The sequence below is a fragment of the Urocitellus parryii genome, chromosome 9 (genome assembly GCF_045843805.1).
Source record: "Urocitellus parryii isolate mUroPar1 chromosome 9, mUroPar1.hap1, whole genome shotgun sequence".
Lineage (NCBI taxonomy): Eukaryota > Metazoa > Chordata > Mammalia > Rodentia > Sciuridae > Urocitellus > Urocitellus parryii.
Window position 1 is genome coordinate 50,655,888 of NC_135539.1, and position 19,029 is coordinate 50,674,916.

At 39.9% G+C, this 19,029-nt stretch overlaps 1 protein-coding gene across 9 annotated transcripts in view; it reads left to right on the forward strand.

Annotated features, from left to right (window-relative positions):
* The window catches only part of Svil (supervillin), a 148,136-nt gene that overhangs the window by 72,923 nt on the left and 56,184 nt on the right, over positions 1 to 19,029 (forward strand). For 5 of the 9 annotated variants that reach the window (XM_077802869.1, XM_026402340.2, XM_026402336.2 and 2 more), the window contains 10 exons: positions 6,815 to 6,895; positions 9,167 to 10,042; positions 10,404 to 10,574; positions 11,270 to 11,304; positions 11,867 to 11,928; positions 12,635 to 12,774; positions 14,592 to 14,687; positions 16,407 to 16,650; positions 17,085 to 17,658; positions 18,476 to 18,701. In XM_077802869.1, the coding sequence (XP_077658995.1) occupies positions 6,815 to 6,895; positions 9,167 to 10,042; positions 10,404 to 10,574; positions 11,270 to 11,304; positions 11,867 to 11,928; positions 12,635 to 12,774; positions 14,592 to 14,687; positions 16,407 to 16,650; positions 17,085 to 17,658; positions 18,476 to 18,701 (2,505 nt within the window). The remainder of the gene's footprint in view (positions 1 to 6,814; positions 6,896 to 9,166; positions 10,043 to 10,403; positions 10,575 to 11,269; positions 11,305 to 11,866; positions 11,929 to 12,634; positions 12,775 to 14,591; positions 14,688 to 16,406; positions 16,651 to 17,084; positions 17,659 to 18,475; positions 18,702 to 19,029) is intronic. The other 4 variants (XM_026402338.2, XM_026402342.2, XM_077802870.1 and 1 more) reach the window with 2 other exon arrangements.

Here is a 19,029-nt window from a genome sequence, read left to right on the forward strand (position 1 = left end):
GAGAACAAGGTCTCTGGTTCCACACTGGACTTTGTCATTCACCTGTTCCTATTTGGCATTTCTTTAAATCATCTGGGGACATGAAGGTAGAGTGATCAGATTTCTGGTCAGATTTATAAATAAGTGTGATGATCGAAAGAATAAGGGGAGGGGAGAGAAGCGGAGGTAGAACAGGGATGAGAGCGTGGAGGAAAGAGAAAGAAAAGAGAATGAAATTCTGAGGACAAGAGCACATGGACCTGTGGTATCTGCAGTGAAATATCTGAAGCAATTCTCTTATGAAGAAAAACAATTTTATTTAGCTCATGGTTCTGGAGGTTCCAGTCCAAAATCAGGCAGCCCCCCCTCACTTTAGACCTGGGGTAAGGATCACACATTACAGTGGGAGCTCCATGAGTGAGCAAGCAAACCACTTACCTCACAAAACAGGAAGCAAAGAAGAGACTGAGAGGCCAAGATCCCACATTCCCCTTCAAGGGCATGCTCCTAGTGACCTTGGGACCCCCACTGGTCTCTACCACACCACTTCCTACCACGAAGCCTCCACCACTTCCTAGTAGCGCCACGCTTGGGACCACACCTTTGACACATGAACCTCTGGGGGACACTCTTCCCAGTGATAGAACTTGGGAACTAACAAGATGAAATTTAATAAAAGTCTTGTATTTAGAGAGGAAAGAAACATCAGTGTAGGAGTTCAGGGTTGGAGAAACCAGATTTAACCGCAGTTCATGGGAAACAGACCTAAGAGTTTTAGTTGACAGCAAGTTCTTTATGTGACTGCCAAAGGAGTTAGTCCAATCTTGGGATACGTTGATGAAAGGGAACTGTCTGTAGCACAGGTAGGTAACAGTCCACTTGTGCTCTGCAGGGCTCAGATTGCATCTCGATATCGAATTCCAATAAGGCCATTGACAAATGAGAACGTGTCCAGGGGAGAGTCCACCTTCCCATCTGCCCTGGTTTCTTGACCTTTCCAGAATTTTGTGGATTTCTCACTGTCTTAATAGTCCTCTGAATCACTTTTGGACTCTCTTACATATTCTCTGGTGTTTATTCTTTCAAAGCAGTCTTTTTCTTGCCGTGATCAGATTGTCATTTTCCCAGACACATTAGGTGCTGAAGCCAGGCATGGTGAAGGGAGCCCTAATGTTATGAGTGTGGCTTGTGGTTGATGATGATTCGTGTGGAAGAGAAATGAGGAGAAGGAGATGATGACTCAAATGAGCTTCCACAAATGCAGCTTTCCTTGCCCTTCTCATCTTAGGAAGGATAGACAGATGCCCACTACCTTACAACCAAGCTGCCATACCCATAAGAGGATTTTAGTTATTTTATCAGGGTTCCCCAAACATGGCACCATGGATTTGGTATTATACCAGTTTGCAAGATTGCTTAGGATGATTTCAGTAATAGCCCTTCTTTACTTGAATCCTAAGGAATGATGGATACGTTGGCTGACTCATTTTCATATCTTCTTCCTAGGTTCTGCCCAGCATCCAGCATATATCTGGTGACTCAATCAATCATTTTTGTTTTGTGCAGTACCAGGGGATCATACCCAGTGCCTTTCACTTTCTAGAAAAGTATTCTACCATTAAGCTAAATCCCCAGCTCAACAAATCATTTTTGAATGATTATTCTGCTCTTTTCTCTGGTTAAGTGTAATCAAACTACAGCAATGCCAGTTGAAATAGCCAATTTGCAAACTGTTCATCAGCCAATTTGCAAACTGTATGAGACTTGTGCTTGAATGTAAACTGTGGATTGTTTCCTTCATTGAGAAAGTCATGCTATAAGGAAAATGTCAGCTGAATTAACCATCGGGCTTACTGATGTTAGTTTTCATTCTGGTGCAAGCCTTTTATCTAATCACAGACCAGTGACTCCAATTAGCAGAACACACTGAGTCACACTTGTTCATATCACAAGGCTCTTTCCATTCTGTTTGAGGTTGGGATTCTTTTTTATGTCTTGAGTCAGTGTTGTCATAAATTTTATTAAGCTCCAAGTGTGAATTATGATAAGTGAGTGATAAATCATTGGCTATTTTGGTGACTTCAGTTCTCAGCCCTGAAGGACTGAGTCTTGGCTACTCTCATGAGTAAGATTATTGTATTAGTCAGTTTTCTGTAACAAAATACCAGAGATAATAATTTATAAGGAGGAAATGTTGGTTTCACTCATGGTTTCCATCAAATATAGCATTGGCCCCATTGCTTAAGTCCATGGCAAGACAATACATCCTGATGGTAACATGTGACAGAGGAAGTCACATGGAGACCAGGAAGCAAAGGAGAAAGAGGAGGCTGGCACCCAATATCCCCTCAATGGCATACCTCTAGGACCTAACTTACTTTCTCTAAGCTCCACCTCCTAAATGTACCACCACCTCCCCCTACCCCCACAGGCTGGGATCTAAGCCTTTAATACCTGAGCCTTTGGGGTATGCTTCTAAACCATAGCAGCTACCCATTGCCTGGATTCCTTTAATACAGCAAGGAAACATCTATTCATTAGCCAGAAACTGGATCCCCTTAGAATGTCTGGTGTAGCACCAACCTAGATTGATGAGTTTGGGTAAATATATAACAACTACTCTAGTCAAGATAGAAAATGTCCCCATTATTCATTTTGCCTCTGTTTACCACCATTCACTCTCAACTCTATACAACTAACAACTGCTGTAGCCCAAGAGTATCACATATTCAGTTTGGCTCATTATGTTGTATAAAGTAAATTATTTCCCATTACTTTGTGTGTGGCGTGCTGGGTATTTGTGTGTGCATGGATTGAAGTAAGTAAGGATCGAACCGCACACATACAAAGCCTGTGCTTTACCACTGATCCACACTCCTAGCCTTACTGCCTCTCCATTGTTTTTTAACCAAGCCTCAATTATCAAAAATAATTAAATATTACATTAAAGAACAGTGCAAAATAACACTATAAAATTACAGCATCCATGCATAATTTAAAGAAAAAAAAGCAAACCAAAGAAAGCAGTATTTGGCACTATTCAGTTATGCTCTCTGTTTTGTTCATATTTTTAAAATCTCACCTGTTATTGAGCTACTTCTTGAAAGCAATATCTCTTTGGTCTTAGAAATCAATTTTGTACTTTTATAAAATATATATCTTAAAATCTGAGTCTGGGCATCTCTTAGCCATACTACATTAATAATCAGGTTGTACTACAAGGAGGAAAAGTCAGTCCAAGAGCTTTTGCTGCCTCACTCCTCTGATTTGAGGTATATGCTGGAGAACCAGAGAAGGAAGGTAATTGGGTTTTGTGGAATTTATAGGTATTTGGGTAACTCTTTGTTGGGGGCAGAATAGACACCCAAGAGAGACATATTAATCTGGTCACAGTTGTGGATATGACCAGGAACTCCTTGATGGCCCTCTTGCTTGGGCCTGGAACGTAGGCTGGGGGATCCACGCTCTCGGTCCAAGCTCAAACTTGAGCAGTTCATATATTGTTTTTGCACATCATTTTCTTCATCTATAAAATGAGGATTAGAATAACTCATAATAGGCTGAGAATGGAGCTCTGTGGTAGAGCATTTGCCTAGCGTATGTGAGGTCCTGGGTTCAATCCCCAACGCCACAAAGAGATTGCCTCATGGAGTTGTGGAAATAATTATTCAACAAGTCATTCACAAATATTACTGATATCTGCTATTTGCCACATACACTGTGCTGAATTCTGATGATAATCACAGTGAACAAAGTCTCTTCTCTCAAGACTTTCACATGTCCTAGTGAGGAGAGAGATCATGGAGGGAGAGGGGGATGGGGATGAGGTCAGTGAGATATATGGATGTGGGTTGGAATCCTTTATGAGGGCTTTGGGTTCTACCCTAAATGATAGGTGGAGCCATATAATGGTTTCAAAATGAGGAATGACCAATATACCTGACATTTTCCAGGATTTACTGTGTCTGCTAAGTTGATGCTAAATTATAGATAGGCAAGGATGAAAATAGGTAGAATAATTATGTCATCTCAGCAATTAGGGTGAAGGGCGGTGGTGGCTTGAATTAGTATAATAGCAGCAGAGGTAATGGGATGAGCTTATATTTTGAGGGTAACCTGCAAATTTGCTGATAACTTAGACGTGGAGTGTGGGAAAAGCAGAGAAGGCAAAGGTTAGCCTCCATTGTTTGGCCATTCACTGATATAGGGAGGACTCCAGTACATGTTGGTTTGGAGGGAAATCTAGAGCTCATTTTCTAGATATGCTACATATTTTTGGAGGTGATGTTGCTGGAGATGGAACTCAGGACCTTTTGCACATTAAGTAGGTGCACTTTACCACTTTACACTACACCCCAAGTCTGTGCACATGTAAAACTTAAGATGTCCATATTATGTCTCTCTTAGGTATTAGCATGTCTACATTAGATATTCAAAATGTCAAGTATCCAGTTGAATCCAGGAGTCTGGAATTTATGGGTGGGAGATCACATGGAGATAAACCTAGAGGATCCTTTACAGACTGAAAGCTGGATCAAGGCCTCAATTGTTGATGGAGAAGTGAGGAGGGCAGGACATCACTCTGAGGATTCTCTGGTGGGGGTGGTGAGGAGGAATCAATAAAGAAGGCTGGGAGATAAGGGGGTGACCATCAGCATCCAGCTTTGCTAGTACAACTGAGGTTGACCACTTTGTATGAGAGAGTACATAGAAGTACCCCAGATGTCCTATGCGCCAGGAGTGTTTAACTAATTTAGATCTCTCCTCATCCTCTTTGCTTTCTTTTCTGTTTGGGATGGTGGAAAACCTCCCCCAGGTACATGAGTCCTGAAAGCCTTACTTGGAGAAATGTTCTAAATTGTTGCTGCCTGAAGTTTACTTAAGCCAATGTGAACTCTCCTGGTGAGGCACAACCCGTGCCTACTAAAATCACATGACTTCAGAATGGAGTTTCTAAATATATCATCTTGTTAAAACTCATAAACTTGCAGTGCTCTGTTGTCTTTGAAGAAAAAAAAAAACAGAGGTGACTAGTGTTTGGAAGGGCTCACCAGGTTCTGGGCAGGATGCCTTCACATAAAATTGTTTATTTCTTCTTATATGCATTGTGTGTTTATTATATATAACAATTTGGACTTGCATTGCTCATTGCCCTGGTAATAGTTATTGTTTTTTGGCCAGTTCCATTTCTGAGTTTTAATGAATCAATGGAGTCTAGTAAGTCTCCCACCCCCAGCCTTTTCTGTGTATGATTTTCATTTTATAAATGCTGACTCAACCTATTCTTAAGCAAGCCCCTGATAATGTTTTATGGTGATGCTAAGTCTTATTCTTGTCCCCGAAAGTTGTGTTCAAAAAATTGGATAGCAGTTCACAGTTTGCAAAGCATTCCTTTATACAAAAATGTATTTGAGCCTTGCAATCAGTATGAGATAGGCAGACTAGTTATATTAACTTGCTTGTTTTCAAAAGCATTGGTGTGTTGTTCCCTTTTTACTCTGCATTCTGTCCTATGTTGCATTGTCTCCTTTCTTAGCTGCAGATGATAGGTTGAACTATTCCTGGGTTCCAACGAATGCTGAGAGTTCAGTTGGAAAAGAAAATGTACATACATCTTAATTTTTGTTTGCTTTGCATAAGACTGTTGTAATGTTGGGAATCAAGAGGTAGATTGACAGGTTTGGGTGGAGAGAGACTGAAGGATGTTACTGAGAAGCAGCTAAGTCCAAGTGTAGAATATTACAGAGTTCAGTGGTCACAGCAAGCTATATAACTCCAGTGATGGGCTCTTGCCTGGCAGCTTGAACAAAACTAAAATGATTTTAGAAAATTGAGTTAATTATAATTCTTATTCTACTCTTTTGGAAATTGCTGGGAACTGCAATGTTTCCAGCCTACTATTTAAACACTCTTGCAGATAAGGTATTGAGCCAGTAAAATTTAAAACAGCATGCAGAATTGCCATTTTTTCTTTCTGCATCTTAAGGGAGTGTTCCTCCTGTGACTTATTTCACATTGTTAACACAAGGATATCCTTGCCTAAGAGTTCTCTAAAATATTTTCATCCTCTCACAATTATTTCATCACTTTGTACCTTGCATTGTATTTGGTTGAGGCTTAAGGAATGAATTTGTACATCATGTTATATTAACAAAATGCAAGGATTTCAGTGGCCAGGATGATGCCTTTTTTACGTTTGTTACCTCTCAGAGCTTATTTAAATAATTCAGTATTTTGTACAGGATGGGAGTTCAATGAACATTTGTCTAATGGACCTGAATAAGCACTTGTAACTGTGGTATTGATTGCTTTATCCAGTAGTGAATTGAAAATGTGTAATAACAACTAAAGATATGATCTCATTGAATTTGTTTTTATTTATTTTATTCATTTTCTTTATTTGGCATGCATTTTTTTGCATGGACACTCTTTTTATATTTGTCTATTTACCAATTTGTCTCAACATTTATGGAAGTTAAGTTGCCTTATATATTTTATTTCAACCTCTTGTGGATAATTACCTGGCATTTGTTAGCAGAGTGTGACTTTAACAGACTCTCTCCTAATAATTTAAAATTACTTGAAATACACTTTCTCTGGTGACTTTAGATATATTTGTTTCTATTTCTTGGTCTTTGAAAAGAGCCAAATGTCCTGGCAATTCTGTAAAGCCAATATAATCCCTATGCCAAAATGTACTTGCATATTTTCAAAAGCCAAGATTATTATTTACCTAATAAAAATGCCTTTAAGTGTTATATGATAATAAAGTTCTATGTATTTATTAACATTTTAATAGAAATTATCTGAAGTCTTGTTTTTTTGTACATGGTAGCACAGGGAAGCTCAAACATGAGTGGTTTCTCCAGAAAGATTCTGAAGGGGACACACCTTCTCTTATCAACTGGCCTTCCAGGTACATCTCACATTGTAAAACTTGTGGCTCATGTTTAATGGATGCTTTTCTGTTTTCCCTTGGACTTGGCTTTGCTATTCCACACTTTAGCTAATGCTGACTCTCCTCTTGCCCTCTTGTTAGTGGCAATGCATTTGAAAACCATGTGTTCAAAAAGAACTTACTTTCAAATCATTGTTTTCTCCTTACATCACCCTAATCCATGCTGATAGCATTTCTCTTCCTCCTTTCCCTCTCTCTGAGGATCTTTTCTATAAATTTTGCTTTTCCCCTTTCTCACCAACTCACATAGAACTGGCCAGTTGGGGGCAGTAGTGAGTGCATAAGCAGACGTTGGTCCTTGGAATTTCACTGAACAGCCAGCCAGTGTTTCCTCTTGCCAGAGCCCTCTCTGTCCAGCACTCTGGCTCCTTGTTTTATGTCTCCTGGTCTCTAAACTCTGGCATTTGTAGTTAATTTTCAACAGTAAATTTAGGGCATGTGGTTTTAAAAGCAGACAAAACCCCCTATCATTTCATTTTTTAAGATTGGGGGTAGGGAGAGGCAAAAGAAGTAAGAATGAGTAAGTCATTGGAGGGACAAAGCACCCATGTACTGAGTTTCTAACAGTGACTTTGTTCTCAGCTGAGGACAACATTCAGATTGTCTCTGATTAGAAGCACACATTCCAAAGGAGAACTTGACCACATTTCAGTCTCCTTTTAAAAGATTAACAAAGGTTATAAATATGAAAACCTCCAACACTGGCTAGTCTCTGAGAAAAATAATAACTCAGAATGTTTGTTTCCCACGAATTGTTCATAATAACTGCCTTTTATGTGTATCTTTTTTTTTAAAAGAATTTGTACCAATATCCTGCTTAAAAACCACAGAGGTGTTTATCCGATATATTTATCAGGGTACACTTGTCCTTAAATGGACCATTCTTTTCTGTAAAGTGTGAATCATAATTACTTTTGCTGACTCATTTTAAATAAATCAAAGTTATACATTTTCCCAAGAAATCACTTCTCCCACTCCAAATGTCTTCTTTACTTTTTTATTTTTAAACGTCAGAGCCAATCAGTAATCCATTCTCAGTTTGAATGGTTTTCCCTTTCTCACTACATGGTATTTCAGAAAGTAAAATTAAGAACTAGATCATACTTCCAAATGTTTACTCTTTGCTGAACACTAAGCCATGTGTTTTGCAAATAACATACTGTGTACATTACATCACTATTATTTTCTTTTTCTTTTCTTTTATGGTGCTAGGGAATGAACCCAGCACGCGCTCAGCAAGCACTCTGCCGATGAGCTATATCCCCATTCCACTATTATTCCCATTTAAAAGATAAAGCAAGTGACGCTTGAGAAGGGCAAGCAAGTTGCCCAAGACTCTTAGGACCCCACAGCCAGAACTCTTGGCTAGTTTGTTTCTGCAGTAATGGAAAAAAAAGTCTGTGGCTTTTAAATTGGATTTCAGTTTTGTTCTCAGATTTGTAAATAACTCTAGAAACAGAAAGAGCCTTCGTTGTTTTTTTTTTTTTTTTTTTTTTTTTTTTTTTAGATTAGCCTGCAAGTGAGGGCATAACAGCAATTGCAGAGGGGAAATGGTTGCTTCATTAATTCTCTCAACATATGCCTTTTATCTAACACTCATGGCGCTGCAGTGTTAGTAAGGATGTCTTATGAATGAATGACTGTTGTCTGCATGATGTATGAATATAGTTTGCATGAAAAAGCTTCCCTGAGGGCTTCAAAAGAGAAGTGATTATCCTATCTTGAGCTCCATAAAAAGTAAATAATCACAAGTGCCCTCACATTTCCAGGAGATAATGAAATTGCAATGGCCAGTGGTTATCTGGAAACACTCCCACCATTCCCACCCACTGTCCATTTACTGGGTGAACCTGCAGAAAGCTTACTGACTCAAGGCATCTTCCTCAGAGTTCCCAACTGCATACCAGTGGTGTACATTAATGGATTTTTCTGTGGCTTCTAGGTATTTATTTAGTCAGAAGGAACCCAATCTCCTCCAGGACAGCGTCTGACCCCTCTCAGCTTTACAGGGGGTAGAATTAATTTCGCACCATATTGGCATAAGTATGCAGATTTGTAAACTTAACTCAAAACCATTTACGTGGCACTTACTGGATTTCTGCCTTAGGCCACATGCCTTTTTTTTTCCTGAGTTGATTTCCATTCACTGGTAATCTGTGATCCACGCATGCTCTCTTCCCCTTTGCAGTTACTGCACGTTGCAACTTAAATCCCTTTTCTTTCTTAAAGAGTTAAAGTTAGAGAAAAGTTGGTGAAAGAGGAGAGTGCTCGCAGCAGCCCTGAGCTTGCCTCAGAGTCCTTAGCTCAGAGGAGACATCAGCCGCTGTCAGTCCATTACCTATCCTTTCAGTCAGAAAACTCAGCCTTCGATAGGGTCTCGAGCAAAGCAGTGAGCTCTGTGAGACAGCCGAGCCGTGGCTACGTCCAGCCAGTGGACCCCGTGCACACTGTCAAGCTGGTGACTGCAGAGACCCCAGAAAGTGCGTCTGAGTGCAGCGGGGCAGGATCAGCCACCCCAAATGTCATCAAGCCTTCCACCTCAAAGGTTCTAGAAGATGAGAAACGAGATGCCCCCATCCTTCATATTTCTGAATCTAAAGAAGATGATGTGCTCTTCACTGAAGCTCTGGAGAAAAACCAGAAAACACTCTTGACCTTGGAGGAGGATGGGCTTGCAAGCAGTCACAAAGCCTCCTCTGGGAACGAAGACTTGGGGCAGCAGCCTGCTGTTAGCACAGTCTCCTTAGAACCTCAGAAGGAACCTCAAGTTCAGCTCCAGCCTGCTGAGAGAATGGGCCGAAGTGAAATGGTTTTGTATGTTCAGAGTGAGCCTGTGTCCCAGGAGGCCACACTAACCAGTCGCCAAAAGGGAGCACCTCCGAAGAAGCACAAGGTCCGTACCCGCTCGCTGTCCGATTACACGGGTCCCCCTCAGCTCCAGGCCTTGAGGTGTAAGGACCCAGCTCCAAAGCGAGAGCTGGAGCCACAGAGTTCCAAGACTGAAGGGCCCAGTGCAGAAGCCAGCATCCTAGACACCAAGGTCTCCGTGGCCCAGCTCCGAAATATGTTTCTGGAGTCTGCCAGAGCCAACAAGAAACCTGAACTGTAGGTGATGTTGCAAACGTCCTCCTGATGTGTCACTTGCACGTCCATTGGCAGAATGACTCACTTCTCAACTTGTGTTGTGTACTGCGTTGAATCGTGTTAGCTTAGCTCACAAGTGTGTGCAGGGCAGACTGTACAGGAAATGGCTCACAAACTACCATTCTGCTTCTGCCTACTAATGGGGAGTTGGAGGAGTGGGTCTCGGGAGTGCTCCACCTCCATCCGTGCATGGTAGAGGCATGTAGAGGGGTCTAGCAATCTGTGCCTTGACTCGCTGAGATGCCTAAACCTTTGTTTGCTTTATTCTCTTTCTGTCTTCCCATTCCCCTGCTGTGTAATCTCTGCCCTGTGATTCTAAAAGCCAATCACGGGTTGAGAAGTCATCTGAAGGACTTGGCTTGCCTACCCGTATGGAACGGGAGAGAGGGTCCCGGAAACCAAGACGCTATTTTTCTCCTGGTGAAAGTAGAAAAACTTCTGAGCGATTTAGAACTCAACCTATAACCTCAGCAGAACGAAAGGAATCGGATAGGTAGGCATGCCTCTGTGTAGTTCCATCGTATAGGAATGTAAAATAAAGAATGCAGGATTTTTACCAAAACTGATAGTCCTGATGCTATTGACAAAGGATGTTGGTGATTCCATTACTCTTCTATCTAATCTATTAGGGATGTTTATTTGTCTTACTTAAATATATTTTAAAAGAAATATTGACCTTCTCAACAGTATCACCATATGGTTTTAAATTACGTCCAGATGGTAAGAAGAAACATTATTTTTCTTCATTTGAGGTTTTTAACTTCTTTCCACTCTTGTTCAAGTAGAATCTGAATTAAGTATTGGCCAAGTTTTCAGTGAAAATAAGAAAGGAATTTTATATTCATTATATTATACTCATTTTCAGGGTAAGATATATTTAAGTTTCTACGTTATCATATGTTCTTTCATAGAAATGATAGTTTGTCAAAAAAAATTTATCATGAGTCCTGTTTAATAATTTGTTTGTGATCCTGGGTTTTCTCCACGAAGTGTTCACTTGGCTGGGATTTTGTGTACACGCTTTCCACAGTGTCAGTTAACAACTATATGTGTGTGCATTCACAGCTAGGATGATATTCTTTAAGAGAGGTCAATTGCATCTGTATTTTAACTTTAATGTGATGTCTTATTTGGATCTTCCAATCCCACCACTAATTCACTGTTATTATTTGCTAATCTCTCTTCTAGGTATACTTCAAGTTCAGAAATGCCAACTGTTGAAGGCAAGTATCCATTTTCCTTTTTCTTCCTTCTTTCTGATCTATCCAAATTAGATTTAAAAAACAAGATTTTTTTTTTTACTTTTTTGTGGGGGAGAATAAGACTATGGAAATTGTTTATTTCTTACTTTCCAGCAAATGTGCTGTGAATATAATAAAATCTAGGAGAAAATTTTTAATGAGTTTCCTTATTTTTGATGAGTTAAGAAAAATTACAAAGTGAACAATATAGAAACAACTAATTGAACCCAAGAAGCAGGTTTTTCTTGTTACTTGCTCCTGTACAACAATAAGAGAAATCCCTTTCATAAAATCTATGCTTGAATCTCCATTGGTTAAATATCATCTGAACACAGTTTGGTTTGGTTTGGTTTGAATGACACTGGGAATTAGTTTCTTTTTACTGAACAGAAAGAATGGGCTAGTCCCAAGAGGAAAATATTACCAGTTATTTTGGTTCACTTATGCTTGTTTTTAAGGGATTTCCAGGTCAATCTTGGAAAACGGTCTGGAGACATTTACATTTTAAAACGATGTTCAATTTTTCTTTCACGGCTTTTTACAGATGAAGAAAAGGTAGATGAACGAGCCAAACTGAGTGTTGCTGCCAAGAGGCTGCTTTTCAGGGTAAGATGTGTAGAAAAACTTGTTTAGAAATCATAACCCCTGTAGAGGGAGACTCCCAAGGCTCTGGCTACTTCGAACACTCTGAGAGCCCGAAAGTTCTCCTCATTTGGCCCACCTGTTGTTCTCTTCCTATGCTGTGTTAGTCAACTTTTCATTGCTGCAACTAACTGCCTGAGACAATGAACTTAAAAAGAAAAAAGTGTGTTTTGACTCATAATTTCAGATGTTCCAGTCTGTTATCAATTGTCCTATTGCTTTGGACCTGTGAAGAAGCAACACATCATGGTGGGTAGCATGTGGTGGAGGAAACTGCTTACCTCATGGCAGCAGAGATGAAAGACAGAGAGGAAGAGAATGAGCCCCGCAATCCCTTTTTTTAGGGCATTCCCTCCAATAACCTAAAACTTCCCACCAGGACCTACCTCTTGAAGATCCTACCACCTCCCGATAGTGCCAAGCTGGAGGGACCAAGCCTTTAACACATGGGCCATTGTGGAACATTTCAGATCCAAACTATAGCATATGCTTTGACAGATTTTGTCCCAGCTCTCCCAGCCTGACCCGTTCACTCCTGATGAGGATGCATGGTTCTCATTGCTCGCCTGCCCCTCCTGTGGATCTTAGAGGAGGACAGAGTAGAGACATTTCACTAGCCCGATTTCCTTTCCTTGGATTTAGAAGATTCCTCTAATGTTTCTAATCTTAGGAAATGGAGAAATCATTTGAGGAAAAAAATGTCCCAAAGAGATGCTCCAGAAACCCAGCCGTGGAGCAAAGGCTGCGCCGCCTGCAGGACAGGTCTCACACCCAGCCCATCACCACGGAGGAAGTCGTCATCGCCACCACGTGAGTCTCCTGTGGGATTGCTTGGCCTCGGCTGTAAAGTCTCCTCTTGGTGGGGGTGAGAGGGGGAAGATTTGAAGAATTTTAGATAAATATGAGGCAATATAACCAAATTATAATAAGTGCATATGTGAATATGTTGCATGTACCCACTATTACTTATAATTATAAGGCATCAATTAAGACTTTTATTTTTTAAAAAAGGAGATAGTTGGGAGATAGGTTGGCCAGAAGTCGGTTTTTCTTTTTTTTTTTTCTTTTTTTTTTTTAAAGAGAGAGTGAGAGAGGAGAGAGAGAGAGAGAAAGAGAGAGAGAGAGAGAGAGAGAATTTTTTAATATTTATTTTTTAGTTTTCGGCGGACACAACATCTTTGTTGGTATGTGGTGCTGAGGATCGAACCCGGGCCGCACGCATGCCAGGCGAGCGTGCTACCGCTTGAGCCACATCCCCAGCCCGAGAAGTTGGTTTTTCAAGATTTGCTTTACTACAACCATCTCTCTAAGTTTTGTAATGAGATGCACCACTTATTGTAGCTCCTTGAAAAATATCGAGGAATTTTATCCATGCAATTTGGGGTTTTTGTCTCCATTTTTTATTTAAAATGTAAAACATGAAAGTAGATAAAAAATAACGAACCCCCAACTTCAGTGAATCATTGTCAACTCCTGTAGCCCCATCCCCTCCCCTTTCCTCCTGCATTATTTTCAAGCAAATCCCAGACATCACTTCATCCATGAATATTTCACTATTTATCTCTAAAAGATAAAGATTCATTTTGTTTTTGAATAGCCAACAAATATGTTTTTTAATTACTTGGAAGTTTGATGACTTTCCAAATCACAGGATGTCTCTTTTGAGCAATATGTTCCAGTATGTGCAGAATTAATTTCCCAAAGTAATTCATTCAAAGATAATGGCTTCAATCAAATGAAAATTTTTATTAATTTTTTAAAAATTGTTTTTGTGGGCAATTGACATCCCAAAAGGCCTCATCAGTTTGTTAAAATACATTATAGAGTTGTTGGTATAAAATAAGAAACAGATACCCTTGGAAGCAAGACAGTAAATAGAGGAAGAATCAGCACCTTATAAGGCTCATCGAAACTCCTTTGATATATCTGTAGCTTACATGAGGATACTAATTCTTTTGGGGGGAACTTTTAAATTTATTTATTTATTCAAATTTGTTATATATGACAGCAGGATGCATTTCAATTCATAATACACATAAGGGCACAATTTTTCATGTCTCTGGTTGTACGCAAAGTAGAGTCACACCATTTGTGTCTTCATACGTGTACTTGGGGTAATGATGACCATCTCATTCCACCGTCTTTCCTACTCCACTGCCCCCTCATTTCCCTTCCCTACCATTTGCCCTATCTAAAGTGCCTCTATTCCTCCCATGCTCCCCCCACCATCTCCATTATGGATCAGCATATGAGGATACAAATTCTTATAAAAAAGAGAGAGATTGAGAACACCATTCTAAAATGTGGGCATAATCTATTGATTTGCTGATAGCTAGTTGTTGTTCGTTTTTTTAAATTGCTTTTTTCAACAAGGAGGTTTATGCTAAAGATGAAAGTAAATTTATAAGCCCTGTAGCTATGCTTAGTGCATTTACTTTGGGCAGCCTCTTATTTTCTAAGTTTATAATTGCTTTTTGAGTTCGTTTATGTTTTTTTTTTCTCTAAAGTAATTAGCAAATAATTTGGTAAAATATTTAACATTTCTGAATTTGAAACCATGCTTCCTTTAATGCTTCTTTTCTTCTCTCTCCTTATGAATGTTCCTTCTTTGGCAATTGCTTGTAAAGTGAATCTATCGCTGCTTCGTGTTCTGGGGTCACCCAACCTGTTATGACGAGACTTCCTAGTCCTACTGTAGCTAGGAGCTCTGTGCAGCCCGCCAGGTACCGGATAGAAATAGCTGCGCGTGGCACCGGGTGCAAAGGTGCTGGGCAGCAGAGGCATTTGAAAGCCTCGAATGCCTTTCATTTGTTTGACAAACACGTTGGGGCAGTGAGTTGTTCCCGGAATGTGTGGCATTTTGTTTTGTCATCCTGCAAGCTACTGATAATGTCATTTAGGCTCTGCATGAGACAACACGTAGCCCATCTGTGTACGTCCTGTGTTGGCATTAGAATCGCACTAACTCACTTATCCATTTGTTTTGCTTCTGTTTTTTATAAGAATGGTCAGTCCTAAAAATTTTCATTTTTCATCAACTAAAATACTAGCCCTTAAAGATGAATAGAGAAATGGGCATCAGCATGAAAGTGGAAATTTTGATAAGACCCACTTCTTTGAAGCATGGACACAAATACACATTAAAAACAATCCTCCCTGTTTTTAATTTATAGAGAGACAATGCCCTTATATTTTAGGATTGAGATAATAATTTATAGTGTCTGATCATAGATATTTTACTGTTACATTTCAAATTGTAGCGTTTTAAAATTATGCCCTTAAGCCATGTAAATATCCCCTTTGTTTTACTCCCATGAGCCAGCACAGAAAGGCTAAAAATAAGAATAAAAGAAGTGAAATGACAGTGTAGGAATGAACTGGCAGTACCCAGGAGCAAGGCTCTCAGGGAACCAGGCTCTTGTCCTCCCAGCTTGTGGCACTGGGCTCAGGAAAGCCTCGAAGCTTCAAGTGGCCTTTCTCACCACCTCATTGTACCTGGACACAGAGACTGCTCTTTGGTCTGGGACAGCCTGTGAGTCAGTGGTCAACTGCAATGAAGACAGAATATGCTTCTTACTAGATTTGAGAATTAGATTTGCTGGTGGCAAAAGGGATATTGTCTTAGAAACCATTGGAGAGTCACAGTGACCTTGGAAGTCAAAGCCTTACTTTTCCTAACTGGAAGGTGGAGGGATTTATTATTATTATTATTGTTATTATTATTATTATTATTATTATTTGGGTGGGGATGCTAGGGATTGAACCTAGGACCTTGCACCTGCTAGGCAATTAATTGTTTTAACACTGAGTTCCATCCCCAGCCTTTGTTGGAAGGATTAATAATCACCTGAAATTTTATTCACTTTTAAAGTTATTGAGAATGAGACTTTAGAACCTTTTAAAAAGAACTGGTAGAGAAAGCTATAAGAGAAAATGCTACACAAAGGCAAATTAAAAATCTGTGTTGCAGATTCTGTTGTTGACAGATAACCATATTTCCAGTTATTTAAAATAAGTAACTGGAAATGAAATGATGAAATGGTTATCTCCTGGACATCTTTGAAGAATATCTGTCCATGCCCTAGGTAATGCCTTCTGACTCCGTTAGCCTTACTTCTTATGACACTAATGCATCTGTCTCAGAGTATGTCCTACCCAATTTCAGTTCCTTTAATAGGAAATTTACTGTTTAGAAATAATTCAGAACTAAAAATCTGCTTGTTGTAGAAATGCTAATTAATGCTAGTGTCCCAAGCCTACTGTGCTACTCACTTCTTGTTTAATATCTAAGCAATTGCTTACCCTCGTCCTAAGTTTGTGTAGAGGAAAATAAGCCCTTTGCAAAATTAAGTGACACTTTGAAGAAAGTTAACATATAAAATTAGCAGTGGGCTTTTGTTCCTTTTCACCTACATCCCTGACTTTCACTCCTTCCCTTTCAGATTACAGGCATCTGTTCACCAAAAGGCTTTAACCAGGGACGAGGCAAATGAGGGCAAAGATTCTGCTGAACCAGGGGAACCTGATTCCTCCACTCTGAGCTTAGCAGAGAAGTTGGCCTTGTTTAACAAATTGTCCCAGCCGGTCTCAAGAACTATTTCTACCCAAAACAGAATAGACATGAGACAGAGGAGAATGAATGCCCGCTATCAAACCCAGCCCGTCACACTTGAAGAGGTGGAACAGGTGAGTACACTGTTATTTCGTTCTGGTGTGTGCATATGTTCTTAAAACATAGCACAGTATACTCTTAGGTTGCTGATATAATTAAGGCAGTCTGCCAGCAAACTGTGTTATGGACAGGTAATTTGATAATAATTTCATTCCTAAGAATTACATTTCTCTTGTTTTTGTAATTTGCATGTGAGTTCTGAGTCCATTTTTGGAGACAAATATATATATATATATATATATATATATATATATATATATATATATATGCCAACCTTCTTCCCCTCCCCCACCCAAAGGTTTTGTTTGAGATGTATTATGGTTTATCACTGAGATAAGAAGTGAAATGTACCAAATGTCGTATTTCAGTTTGTGTCAATCCAAAAACCAAAGTTTATGTGAATATTGCTTTTCCACCTGTTTTTTACTTTTTAACTGTGTCCTCCCAGGTTCAAAATGGGAAACTCATTCCCTTCTCACCTACTGTGAACACATCTGTGTCCACCATGGCCTCTACTGCCACCCCCATGTATGCAGGGGATCTTCGGACAAAGCCACCTGTTGATGACAGTACAGATACCACTGACTATAAGTTTCCTTCTCCGATAGAAAATGCAGACTCTCCAATAAAAGGCATTCTGAAATCACAAGCCTGGCAGCCTTTGGCAGAGGGTAGTGGGAGCAAAGGAGTGATGAGAGAATTTGGAGAGACAGAAAGCAAGAGAGCTTTGGCTGGAGACAGTGGTATGAAGAAGTACGGGTCCTATGAGGAAACAGAACTATCCTACCCTGTCGTTGGCAGAGTCAGGGAAGGGGATGGCCATAAGGACTCTAAATACCCTGTTCCAAGGAAAGGAAGCCTGGAACTAGCTAACCCCCATATCGCTCATCCTGATGAAGAACCAAAGGAATTTTCCACTGCTAAAAGCAGTGCACAAAGAAACCTGGACTTGAAAGACAGGCAGCCCTTTGAGGAAAAGGTGGACATGGAGAATGTCACAAAAAGGAAGTTTTCACTCAGAGGTAAATTACTACTGTTCCTCCAGTTTTCTATGACAACAAAATTTTAAATTTCTGCTTGATTTGTTACATGTATATTTGTGATTCCTTTTAACTAAATTATAAACACAGTTCGTAACTAGTATGGCTCGAAAGTGCAGTGTGAATCCTCTTCTCTCCTCAGACCTCTCTTCCCCTTGAGTCCAGCATGGTCAGTGGAGTGATCAACTTTTTTTCAACAATAAAAATGACTAAAACCCTTTCACACACCCTGGTTTACGTGGCAACTGGTGTCATTGACTTATACAACAGTCTTCTAGGGTACTTAGCTCTCTTGACCCCTGTTATAAGTTGAAGGTCCAAAAGGTCCAGAGCTGGATAAGCATAGGGAATGGGACTTTGAACTAGTCTCTCATTTCTAGGCTCTTTCTTTCTACACTCCTGTTTGGAAGGCTAATAAACTCTACTGCATGGGACTTTAATCCTCTTTCTATGTTTGCATACAATGATACTGTGTAAGTTAAAGGTTTGGGCTTTTGAGTACAACACACTTAAAATATCAAAGTATTGTTTGGGAGAAGTAGAAACATCCCATGGTATGTAATGGAAACTAACAACCTGGGTCTTGTGCCTAGGAGACAGATGGATCTGCTGTGTGGAGCAATCCACTAGGAAGTTTAATTTTCTCATAGAGTATAGCTGCAGATTTGCATAAATCCAAGTGCACTGGGTGACGTGCCATGTGCCCACGGATTAACTCCAGGGCTGTACTGTTGGGAGGTGAATAGCTGGAGGAATGTTAGCTGGAGGAGTAATGCTGATGTCGCTCCTTTTCTCCCAGCCTCAGAGTTCGGGGAGCCTGCTTCTGAGCAGACAGGGATAGCTGCTGGGAAAACTATTGCTCAAATAGCAACCCCAGGGTCCTGGAAGCAAGAAGATTCTTCAGAACAAGTACAGGAGAAGTACTATAAGAATCCATGTAGCATGTTTGCTGTGGGAGAGACCAAAGCGCCAGTGGAGGAAGGCATCCTTGATTCGCCTAGCAAAACCATGTCAATTAAAGAAAGGTAATAAGAGTTAATGATTGGAAGTAATTCTATGGGGAAGGAGCTGACAACTGGTTGTAGAAAAAGATCTGGGTAATGGACCAAGATGAAGTCAAGAATTCAATTACATATGAGAATGTGCTGTGATACTAGGATAATTCTGGAAAATCAAGATGTTTGAGAGTGAATTGCCTTTGCCCCAAGTGCCTGGTTTAGCAATGCTGATAGGCTCCCAGTTCCAGACTCCAATGAAAAAACAAACAGAAAAGATTTTTCATTGCTTTATTTATTTGCAGTACCCATTTCTTTTATTATGTTAAATTCTTGGAAAAACAAACAGAAAAGATTT